This window comes from Mobula birostris, chromosome 2 (genome assembly GCF_030028105.1).
Source record: "Mobula birostris isolate sMobBir1 chromosome 2, sMobBir1.hap1, whole genome shotgun sequence".
NCBI lineage: Eukaryota > Metazoa > Chordata > Chondrichthyes > Myliobatiformes > Myliobatidae > Mobula > Mobula birostris.
In genome coordinates this window covers 138,123,409-138,136,209 of record NC_092371.1, presented here as the reverse complement: position 1 = coordinate 138,136,209, position 12,801 = coordinate 138,123,409, and the positions used below count along the sequence as shown (strand labels likewise).

General features: G+C 39.0%; 1 protein-coding gene across 3 annotated transcripts in view; it reads left to right on the top strand.

Annotated features, from left to right (window-relative positions):
• The window catches only part of LOC140209511 (uncharacterized), a 58,871-nt gene extending 46,923 nt beyond the window's left edge, over positions 1 to 11,948 (top strand). For 2 of the 3 annotated variants that reach the window (XM_072277781.1, XM_072277763.1), the window contains exons 11-15: positions 1,262 to 1,390; positions 5,317 to 5,431; positions 6,223 to 6,357; positions 8,413 to 8,538; positions 11,323 to 11,948. In XM_072277781.1, coding sequence (XP_072133882.1) covers positions 1,262 to 1,390; positions 5,317 to 5,431; positions 6,223 to 6,357; positions 8,413 to 8,538; positions 11,323 to 11,456 — 639 coding nt within the window. In that variant the 3' untranslated portion in view covers positions 11,457 to 11,948. The remainder of the gene's footprint in view (positions 1 to 1,261; positions 1,391 to 5,316; positions 5,432 to 6,222; positions 6,358 to 8,412; positions 8,539 to 11,322) is intronic. The other variant, XM_072277772.1, reaches the window with a different exon arrangement.
• The last annotated feature ends 853 nt before the right edge of the window (positions 11,949 to 12,801 follow it).

Below are 12,801 nucleotides of genomic sequence, written 5' to 3'. Positions count from 1 at the left end.
CTACTATTCAGTTGATTGGTGGAGGGAAGAGGGATGGTGGGGAGAGTGGGGTGGAGGGGGGCTGGTGATGAAGGTTGGGGGGTGGCTGGGTTAAACAGTCAAAATGTAATTGGCAACTGGTTGTGTTGAATGTAATTTGTTGGTGTTGCAATAAAAATAATAAAAAAGATTTGGGGCTTAGGAATATTGGTGAAGCTGATAGCAAGGGAAGATTATTCTGTAAATTAATATAATATTATGTGATGAGGATATAAATACACTGAATGTTCTGACCTATAGCCATTCTTATCTCTTGGATATTGAGGGGGAAACAGATTACTGAAAAGAAACCTGCACTATTTAGATAAAACCAAAGTGAATTTGTAAAGAGTAAATCATATCTAATGAATGTTTTAAGGAAGGAAGTAGTGAATAGTGAAAAGTCTTTGTATGTAAATGAACAGCACTTCCATGAGGTTTTGCACAGGATACTGTTTAATAAAATTAAAGGCTTTGTAACTGAAGAAAAAATAATTGATCTGTTTAGGAAATTGGTTAGGTGCTAAACGAATACAGGAAAACTGCTATAATCCACGACTGGACCAGTCGGAAATCTCAGTGGTTTGGTTTCTGGTTCATCAGATACTGCATGTCACTCTGCCTTTTGATACCCATATGCGGGGATTCCTATACCCCTTTCCGACTTACTAGGATCCTAGTCTTCACACTCCATTCAGCTCAGTGGGGCTGCACTTCCCACTGCCCTTTCCAACTGCCCAGGGTCCAATGACGCTTAATGCCCAAAACAAACTAAAGTAGGATGGAGTGATACTAAAATCATACAGGAAGCTTTCCTTCTATAGTATTGGAATATGATAATGAAAGAGACTAGTCCCATTCAGAATCAAGTGAAGTATTTGTCTAATTTTTGAAACACTTAGCGATGATTTAATTAGTATTCATGACTGTATTTTTCATGCCATTCAAAACCAAATGGTAAAATATTACTTATATCAATAAACATGCATAAAATACTTTAATGATTTGATGAGAAAAAATTTAAAAATTACATCAGGGTATGGGATTAATTAGATGGCAACTTGAAAGCTTGGATACAATAACGATGAGCAAAATAGTCATTGTGAATAGGAAGGGTTTGTCGTCCAGCCAATAAAGGCTTATCAACAGCCAGAGTATTTGAAAGATGTATTAATAAATTTAAAAACAATAAATATGAAGATTATGATTGGTTCAGTTGATTAAGTGTTTATTTAATTTACAGGATGCTATTGTGTCAGAAAATATCTTGAACACCTTAGGAAAGTTATTGTTGGTTCACAAAACAAGTCCTGGAATCACTTATCTTGTTTCAACCATTATCAACAAATTAGCTACAAGCGACACTCAACAGGTAAGTTCCTGCTATTTAAAAGGATGGCATTTTTCTTGGGAGCACAGTACCTTTTTAGGATTATGATTAAAGGGATAATTGTGGCAAATAAAGGAATAATCTAAATATTGAATCTTCATGTTAAAATCACCAGTTTATGTACTGCCCTGAAGAAGTAAAATGCTAACACTGCGCAGGTTAGAGAACGCTGCACAACGTAAATAAATAACTTCCTGTAAGTAAACTGAGTATCTGTTTCAGAGTGTATTGGAACATACGTGCTCAGTTTGTTACCTGTTACAGCTCTCCGACAATGAATTAACAAAAGAGAAAATGTATTGATGAGGGCCCTACAGTTGATGTAATCTATGTGACTTTAACAAGGCCTTTGACAAGGTCCCAAGTGTGGAACTGGGTGGACAGATTACAGCATGAAAAATGGGCAGTGTTGTGGATTGTGAGGAGCATAGTCATGGGCAATGGAATGATATTGATTGATTAATTGTAAGATTGGTAAAGCAATGGCAGATGAAATTTTACTGTTGCAGTTTGGGTGACTAATAAGGATGGAATACCCAGTGAATGATGGGGCCCAGGGAGTATTAAGAAACAGAGGAACTTTGGTGCAGTCCAAGGATTCCTGAAGGTGAAAGTGAATAGTAAGAAAATTATGTTACAACCTCATAAAACATTGGCTGTGTCATCCAGAGTGATGTGTCGAGTCCAGGTTGCTGCATTACAGGGGATGTGATGTGATTGGACTGAAGAGAGCACAGAAATGGCTACAACAAGATGTTCTCTGGAATGAAGCATTTCAGCTATGAGGAAAAGGCTGTTGTTTACCATGGAATGGAGGAGGCTGTGGAGGAAGGAGGAGCCTGAGAGAAGAACTCAAAATTAGAAGAGGTAGATATATGGTAGATAGGAAACATTTCCTCTAAGAGATGTCTTAAACTAGAGGGCTTAGGTTTAGGGAACGGACCAAGAGCTTTAGAGGGATCTGAGGAAGAAATTTTTTCACCAAGAGGGAATTTGGAATCTGGAATGCACTGTCCGAGTGGATAGTGACGGCAAATCGTCTCACATTTGTGAAAGAGTAGGCTAAAGACCAAGCATTATAATAGGTAGCTGCTTAGGCAAGAACAAACAATCCATTTTAGTACAAAATAATCAAAGTAGTCATAGTGCTGCTGAACTGCACCAAGTAGGGTTTTGCCAGGTAATTCAAGAACAAATGGCTGAAGGGAAGTAACTGTTCCTGAACCTGGTGGTGTGGGACTTCAGTCCTCTGTACCTCCTGCCCAATGGTTGCTACGAGAAGATGGCATGCCCCAATTGGTGGGGATCTTTGATGGTAGATGCCCCCTCCTTGAGGTGGTACCTTCTAGATACTACCAGTGGTGGGGAGGGATATACCCATGATGTATTAGGCTGAGTCTACTACTCATTCCAGTTTTTTGCATCCCTGCGCATTCGTACTGCCTTACCAGACCATGATACTTCCAATGGTACATCTGTAGAAGTTTGTTAGAGAATTTGGTGACAAGCTGAATCTCTTAAAGTGAAGACACTTATGATTGCTTCTTTGTGTTGGGCTCAGGGTAGGTCATTCGATATGTTAATGGCCAGGAATTTAAAGCTGCTCACTCACTCCACCACTGATCCCCCAATGTAGATTGGCTTCTTGAAGTCAACAATCAGCTACTTAGTTTGACTGCTTTACTGAGGCAGTGAGAAGTGTAGACTGAGTCCATGGGGAAGAAGCAGATTTCCACGTTGTGGCAAACCGTGACTACATCCCTCTACAGTTTCTTGCAGTCTTGAGCAGATCAGTTGCCACTGCAAGTCACGATGCTTCCAGAAGGGATACTTTCTCTGACGCATCAATAAAACTTGTTGAGGGTCAAAGGGGACATACCAAATCTCTTTGGCCGTCTGAGGAAGTAGAGGTGCTGATGAACTCTCATAGCCCTCTCATCTATGTGATTGGACCAGGACAAGCCATTGGTGATCTTCACTCATTGAGATTTTCAATTATCTCAACCTCAGCACTTCTGATGTAATTCAAAAGTGACCATCACAGTGTCATGGTGATTATGTCTTTTCCACTGCTTTTTTATCATAAAGGCAATTATATTGATCTACAAGTATTCTATGTGTCAGCTAAATGCAGTTCATACAGCTGAGCTTTTCAAACTCGTCCTATCAAAGCCAATGTGACCGCAGTGTAGTTCTCATCAGTACATCATTTTGTAACCTTCCCTAACGTCCCTCCATTTGAACTTTGATCCTCCCCACATCACTGGCTGAATGTTGTATTCATGATTTTAATGTATGTTCAAAGTTCAAAATTCAAAGTAAATTTATTACCAAATTATATATATATATATATACATGTCACCACATACAGCCCTGAGATTCATTTTCTTGTGGGCATACACAGTAAATTCAAGAAACACGGTAGAGTCAATGAAGGTCCGCACCCAAGAGGATGGACAAACAACGGGGAAAAGATGACAAACTCTGCAAATAAAAAAGAAAATAATAATAATAAATAAATAAGCAATAAATATCAAAAACATGCAATGAAGAGTCCTTGAAAGTGAGTCCACAGTTGTGGGAACAGTTTAGTGATGGGGTGAGTGAAGTTATCCCCTCTGGTTCGAGAGCCTGATGGTTGAGAGGTAATAACTGTTCCTGAACCTGGTGCTGAGGGTACTGTGGTTCCTGCATCTCCTTCCTGGTGGCAGCAGTGAGAAGGGAACATGACCTGGGTGGTTGGGGGGCGGGGGGTCCTTGACAATGGATGGTGCTTTCCTGTGACAGCACTCTGCGTTGATGTGCTCAATGGTGAGGAGGGCTTTACGGATGATGTAGTTGGCTGTATCCACTACTTTCTAAAAGATTTTGTATTCAAGGATATTGGTGTTTCTGTACCAGGCTGTGATGCAACTAGTCAATATACTCTCTACAACACATCTACAGAAGGTTGTCAAAGTTTAAGATGTCATGCCAAATCTTTGCAAACTTCTAAGGAAGTAGAGATGCTGCCATGCCTTCTTTATAAAGGCATTTAAGTGCTGGGTTCAGGACAGATCCTCTGAAATGATAACACCGAGGAATTTAAAGTTGCTGACTGTCTCTACCTCTAATCCCCCGATGAGGACTGGCACATGAATTTCCAGTTTCCTTCTCCTGAAGTCAATAATCATTTCCTTGGTCTTGCTGGTATTGAATGAGGGATTGTTGTTGTGGCATCACTCAGCCAGATAGCCAGTGTCCCTCCTATATGATGATTCATCACGACCTTTGATTCAGCTAATGACAGTGGTGTCATCAGCAAACTTAAATACCAATCAATCAACTTACCTTGTTCTTGTTCTGGTATTATAATTCCTCTGTCCTCCATCTGTATTTCCTTGTATCCACTATTTATGCCCTGAGCTCTATTGTCAGGCTCTTCTTGCATCTGAAAAACTATGTTTCCTCTAATGTCCCTCACATGTGCAGGGGAAAAAGTCAATCTTCCTTAGTTCCTTTACAAACATGTAAAAGGTTTTCACAACAACTCTCCTGATACCTAATCACTGCCTCACAAAGTCCCTAATTCCATAAACAAGTCACTGTTCCTCATCTCTGTCCTTGATTTTCCTGTCTATTGCTGCAAGTGTGTGGGGCTCAAAACTTTCAACTCTACAGCTTTGGCCGTTTATAACCAGACCTTGGCTTGGCCAGATCAAGAAGTATGTTTCTTTTTAATTAAAAATTAAAAAGTGTTTTGTATCAGAGTCACAATGCAATACAAGGACAAGTTCAGCCTCCTTTGCTAATAACTTTTGCCTTTAGTTCAAGCATTAAATGTCAGCAGCTCATGTGAAACTACACTAAGAGGCACAACAGTCCTTGCCCATTACTTTGGATTTTGATTCAATCTTTATGTGTTTCAGGCCATCACTGACAGTCAATGTGCTGTGGCTCTGCTTCAGGTCCTCAATTGCTTCAGAGTTGAGTCTGGCTCCTTGCTGCAAGCGACAGCTTGCTTGGCTGAGCTCACAAAATATGGTGAGGATATTATTTTAATCTTGTAATTATGCAACAATTTAATCAGCAGACGGTTGCAATATTTTAATTTTGAAAAGCTAAGCACTTTAAGTAAGGAAAACTAGTCCCTAATTACTATATGTAGCAAAATTGTTAATACAGACTTAAAAAATTATTACCATGTAAAGTGCTGTGAAAATACGAGTCTTTTATTATGAAATTAGGAAGAGGTAAGGAACTTTAGTGATATAAATTACATTTAACCTTGTAGGAGAAGTGGGTACACCACTGAGGTAGGCTGTGGGATGTGGAGCAAATCAAAAGGCAGAAACACATGAGAGTGTTGGCAGCTTCTGTATAGTGTCCTGTTCTGCACTGTGTATCTGTGACTCTACACTGAAGACTTTGAGCTATTTGAATGCCTATTTTTAGACATGGCCATGTATGAAAACACAACAATGAATTTTGATCTTTAAGGATGTTTAAAATGAAGAGAAAACTTTCTTTCATTCGTTTTTGCAACAAAGCAAAAAACATACATTAGCAGGTTAAAAGATGTGTATTTCTCGGAACAGCTGGTTCCCAAATAGCTTCTGTTAATGGGAGAACTCCAACAGTTTAAAAAAAAAACCACCCTGCTGAGCACAGCAAAAGTAGCAAAACAAACCAACCATATATCTCAGCCGAATTGTCATCTGTGGCTCTAGGCCTTGAGCTGAACTGCATTCGTTCAATGTGCAGTCTGAGGTGAGACATGATTGCAAATAATCTGATGTCATAGATATTGAAAAACATTCTTTTTGTTTCTGCAGAGACAATAGGAACACAAATAATACAAGAATTAGATGTGAATAAAATCACCCATCTACTAATGCTTGCAAATCAGTCGGAAAATAATGATCTTTCCTTTCAAGCTGCTTGTATAATCTGCTACCTTGGAGTAGACGGTAAAGTGCAAAATAACAATATTTTAATGGTACTAAAATCATTTAATGTCTAAACATGAATTTAGACTGCTAGTTAAAGCTTTGTTTGTAGAAAATGCTTGACAGAAATATATCCAGAGGATTGGAGGGAGGCAAATGTTGTCCCCTTGTTCAAAAAAGGTAGTAGGGATAGTCCGGGTAATTATAGACCAGTGAGTCTTACGTCCGTGGTGGGAAAGCTGTTGGAAAAGATTCTTAGAGATAGGATCTATAGGCATTTAGAGAATCATGGTCTGATCAGGGACAGTCAACATGGCTTTGTGAAGGGCAGATCGTGTCTAACAAGCCTGATAGAGTTCTTTGAGGAGGTGACCAGGCATATAGATGAGGGTAGTGCAGTGGGTGTGACCTATATGGATTTTAGTAAGGCATTTGACAAGGTTCCACACGGTAGGCTTATTCAGAAAGTTAGAAGGCATGGGATCCAGGGAAGTTTGGCCAGGTGGATTCAGAATTGGCTTGCCTGCAGAAGGCAGAGGGTGGTGGTGGAGGGAGTACATTCAGATTGGAGGATTGTGACTAGTGGTGTCCCACAAGGATCTGTTCTGGGACCTCTACTTTTCGTGATTTTTATTAACGACCTGGATGTGGGGGTAGAAGGGTGAGTTGGCAAGTTTGCAGATGACACAAAGGTTGGTGGTGTTGTAGATAGTGTAGGGGATTGTCAAAGATTGGAGAGGGACATTGATAGGATGCAGAAGTGGGCTGAGAAGTGGCAGATGGAGTTCAACCCGGAGAAGTGTGAGGTGGTACACTTTGGAAGGACAAACTCCAAGGCAGAGTACAAAGTAAATAGCAGGATACTTGGTAGTGTGGAGGAGCAGAGGGATCTCGGGGTACATGTCCACAGATCCCTGAAAGTTGCCTCACAGGTGGATAGGGTAGTTAAGAAAGCTTATGGGGTGTTAGCTTTCATAAGTCGAGGGATAGAGTTTAAGAGTTGCGATGTAATGATGCAGCTCTATAAAACTCTGGTTAGACCACACTTGGAGTACTGTGTCCAGTTCTGGTCACCTCACTATAGGAAGGATGTGGAAGCATTGGAAAGGGTACAGAGGAGATTTACCAGGATGCTGCCTGGTTTAGAAAGTATGCATTATGATCAGAGATTAAGGGAGCTAGGGCTTTACTCTTTGGAGAGAAGGAGGATGAGAGGAGACATGATAGAGGTGTACAAGATAATAAGAGGAATAGATAGAGTGGATAGCCAGCGCCTCTTCCCCAGGCACCACTGCTCAATACAAGAGGACATGGCTTCAAGGTAAGGGGTGGGAAGTTCAAGGGGGATATTAGAGGAAGGTTTTTTAGAGTGGTTGGTGCGTGGAATGCACTGCCTGAGTCAGTGGTGGAGGCAGATACACTAGTGAAGTTTAAGAGACTACTAGACAGGTATATGGAGGAATCTAAGGTGGGGGCTTATATGGAAGGCAGGGTTTGAGGGTCGGCACAACATTGTGGGCCGAAGGGCCTGTACTGTGCTGTACTATTCTATGTTCTATGTTCTATATTTTCCCAAAAAAACAGCAAAAATATACTCTGAGTTGAGTTGAGGTGAGTGAGTAGTAATGAGGTACTGCACATGCTAGAAATTTGGAGCAATACACAAGCTGGAATACTGAACAAGTTCAACAAAGTCCTTGAATATTTTTATAAGATAAACACATAAATTAACAAAAAAATTCAAAAACATTAGTTAGATTGGTAAATCAGTAAAGAATCCTTTGGAATGGCAAACGCCTTTTACTAGGCTTCTGTTGAGAATTGTGTCTCAAATGCATAGCACCAAATTTATTGAAGGAAAAACTACACAAGCCTTTCCAAAATACTCTTTATAAAATTCACATCTTTCATTTAGAAAGGAGATATAAATAATACATTTTGATATTATTTAGAAATATTAAAATATAATTTTTTCAGTATTTTTAAGTAGGTATATAATTTCAGTGTCATGAGTGCATTTTAAAAGAGGATTCATCAGTTATGGATAATAATTCATGTAATTTGTTTCCAATACAGAAAATTTTACATTGCTGTTGAGACCACATGCAAAGGAGGTTGTTAATTACATCTTGTATTTCCTCAAGCATCAGGAAGTTAGATTTCAACACCTGGGCCTTTTAACGTTACGGAATCTAAGTAGAGGTGAAAATAAGCAACTTACATCTTTAAGTTGATTTCTAGATTGTTATTTGATTTGTCAGTTGATTTGAATTACTCTAGGATATTATGGTACCTTTTCATTGCCTGGATTTCTCAGATTCACAGAAACTAACAGATCACTCTACCTGCACAGGCTCTTTGAGGCTTTACACTCACATTGGTCAATGTGCTGAAGTGAAGACCACCTTGCTTTAAAAGTAATTTATCAAATCAATTTTCCCCCATCTTTTCAGGTAGAGAACTTAGATAGACTGAGCAAATCAATAAAAATCTTGTCATGTGCCTTTTTGAACAAAGGTTGTAATTCAAGACTCACTTGCCAAAGGGAATATCTGCATTGCTTTTTTAGATCTGAATTTGTCAAAAATTACTTTGAAAAACTTCTATCACGTAATTTATTAACTTTTTTTCAAAATAAATCTGGAATAAAAAGTGAGTATCATCACTGGGTACCATAAAAGCACAAAATTATTGTAAAATCCATATAATTTTATAAAGTTCCCCAAGGAAAATATATACCTACTTTGCAACCTTTGAAATATATGTATCTCCAGAGCCAACAAAATGATTGATTCCCATGAGTTTAGGGATGAACATTACATATCCCCATCCTCTTCTTTTTCCTGTAGTGCATACCTTAACAAAAACCTTGCATTTTTATGATCTTAGGACATCCCAAAGCATGTTATAGCTGACAATGTGATTGTATCTCTGTGGTAAAGTAAGAAACCAGGATTTGTGCCCATGATCTGCACCCATCCTCTTGTGAATCTGGTTCTGAAAACAAACTATGGTTTAAAGGCTTCAAACCATTTATACAAAATATGTTCTATATAGCATCTTAGTTATTATGAAGAAGAATTAGTTCATGTAGTTTGAAAATTCAGAACAAGATGGTTCATAGATGGGAAGGTGGAGAAAACAAGGTCTTCTTCCTCTTAGACTTGGGACAACATAGTAAAATGTCCCAAGACGTTATCATTTACATCTTCCTACATACCTCGATACATGGTCAAAGAGATAGCTTTAATAAATTGGCTGAATAAACTCGAGGAGTAGTGGAAGGGGTCTCTGGGGAAGGAATTTCAGATAAAAACTAGTGGATACGGCCTAGCCATCATAGTAAAGCCCTCCCCACCATTGAGCACATCTACACAGAGCGCTGTCACAGGAAAAGCAGCATCCATACTCAGGGAACCCCACCATCCAGGCCATTTTTTGTTCTCGCTGCTGCCATCAGGAAGAAGGTTCAGGAGCAGTTATTACCCCTTAACCATCAGGCTCTTGAACCAAAGGGGATAACTTCACTTGCTCCATCACTGAACTGTTCCCACAACCTATGGACTCACTTTCAAGGTCTCTCCATCTATTTATTATTATTTTTTTTTCTTTTTGTATTTGCAGTTTGTTGGCTTTTGCACACTGGTTGGTGTTGTCCTTCATTGATTCTATTATGGTTATTAGATTTATTGAGTATGCCTGCAAGAAAATGAATCTCAGGGTTGTAAATTGTGATATATATGTACTTTGATAATAAATTTACTTTGAACTTTGAAAATATCAAGGCAGTGAAGATACAGCCAATAGATGTACGCAAGAGAGAAAATGTCTTATTTTGAAGAGGAGGTGCAGAAGAGGCAAGGAGTGGAGATAGAATGGCTACAAAAAAAATATAGTTTGCAGAACTCAAATGTGAAGATTTACATTCAGAACAATGTATTCAGATGACACATGGAACACAAGACCAAGGAGTAGACCAGCTGGTCCATCACCTTGCTCCATTATTCATTAAGATCACGGCTGATCTTATGAACTGTATTGATGCCCTTAATACCCAGAAATCCGGTGATCTTTTTTTTGAAGGAAGTCAATGAGTGAACATTCACAGCTCTCTAGGAGAGAGAATTTCAAAGGGGAAATTATCTTTTCTACATAAATCTGGTTACGGTTCTCTAAGTTTTAGTTTTTCAAAATTCTTGACAATTCAGGCCTAGACGATTCAACCTCTGACAACCCAGGAGCTAGTCCAATGAACCTTTGCTACACTCAATTAATGCAACAGTATTTATGTAGAGATGTTTCTGTGCTTTCTTCATAATTGCACTTATCTGCTGGGCTCAGGACAGGTCCTCTGAGATAGTAACACGGAGGAATTTAATGCTGCTGACCCTCTCCACCTCTGATCCTCCAGTGAGAAATAGCTCATGGACCTCTTGTTTCCTTCTCCTGAAGTCAATAGTTAGCTCCTTGGTCTTGCTGACATTAAGTAAGAGGTTGTTATTATGACACCACTCAACCAGATTTTCAATCTTCATTGTATATGATTCACCACCACTTTTGATTCAGCCAACGACAGCAGTGTTGTCAGCAAACTTGAAAATAGCAATGGAGCTGTGCTTAGCTACACAGTCATAAGTGTAAAGTGAGTAGAGCAAAGGGCAAACCACAAAGGCTTGTGGTCACCCTCAGGATTTAAGTCAGCTAGCAAATTAACAGAGTTTTACTATATTTTGTTTATATACCTCCACATAAAATTGACTATCCTTTGAAGCTGGTTATACATTAGCTGTATCAGGCTTATTTCAAACCAACTTCAATAACTTAAGGTAGTTCACCATCTGCTTAGAACCATTGGAGTTTGCATTTACATAGTGTCACGCATTTACTCACAGATTCTCAAGTATTAAAATAGATAGCAAAACAAACAATTAAACTTGTACTACTTTGAAATGGCCTTCAATTAATTCATATTTGCTCTTTTCTTAGATTCCTACTTTGTAGCAATGTTTGATGAATCTGAACTGAAGGTGCAACTCAGAAGGGTTTCTCAGCAGACAGCTGAAACACAGGAACTGCTCCAAGCTGTTTTATTTCACAAGGAATTCCAAAAACACAAATGATAACACTGAAGTGTTTATTAGTGTTACAGTCAGCTAGACACTGAAGAGCATAGGAAAAAAACGATGATACATTTTATAGCACAAGTTTTATTGAGGTCCAAGATGTATTGACAATTAAGTGTGTTTTAAACATGATTATCAGTAAATTTTAAAAGTTGGTTTAATTAATGGTGCAATCTTAAAATAATATGTATGGGATAATGAACATTTTGTCCTTTTCCCCTCAGGCTTTAATAGTCAGATGTAAGAGATAATGTATTTGCCTGAAAACTACATAAATGAAGTAAATTAAAATAGGCGCATGGGCCCTGAACTAATCATTGCTTCATAATAACAGTGTGACTTCAGACACATTTCACTTCTACAGTTTACATATTACTGAGCTTCATAACTTGTGGCTTAGGTTTTGCTATTTACTAATTTTAGTATTAAGTAAATTGCACAAAGTTGATGAACTGTGATGACAGTATACAGTAAAGCTAATATTATAAAGATAACTTTGATCCATTTCCTAAAAATAAGCTTTTCATTTTTGTTTTCAGAGTTCTCATGCTTATAAGACTTCAAATTCTTAGGCTTCTGGCCTTTTCACTTTGGAGTACAGAGAGTGAGAGCAGAACCATTAGTGTCTTGTTTCGTGTGAATTTCATTTGGGCCAATAAAAAGAAGTGAAGTTTAAGTGGAACAACTAGTGTGGGAGTGGACAGTTAAGGCTGATTTATACTTGTGCGTCAAATGTATGCCATAGGTATGGTGTAGCTGTGTACCCTACACTGTACTCTACGCTGAACCCTACGCGGTAGCCTACGTACTCCTCTCCTAAAATGTAACTACGCGTCGGGGCAATGCAGACCTCAACAAGTGTGATTGGTCCGCTTGGTAGCATCGCATTTCCTCCTACGCTGCAATAGCTTCCCGTTGGGTGACTGAAGGGCAGGGAAAGAACTCTGGCTGCAATGATTTCCGTAAAGCTTTACAGATCTCCGAAATTATGGAGGACCCTGTGCTTGACGCCAGTTTGTAGCTAGCTGCTACAGCCTGTTGACTTCCACCTGAAGCTAAAACCTGAATGGTGATTGCCAGTCACTGAGTATACTGTGCATACACTGATGCGAAATAAATGGTTGGAGACGATGAACCAAATCGTCAAATCTACCTGCTGACATCTGAAAATATTTGAAATGCATTCCTTGTCCATGTCTTTCAGTGGCCAGACACAGAAAATTCACCCTCCTTCAGTTTCAGTCGCCATTGTTTGAAGTTAGAGTTTCTTCATGTTGAGTTTCAACATGAAGAAACTCAACACAGTGGCATAGACACCCCACTGCCAACTAGCGTTTTGACG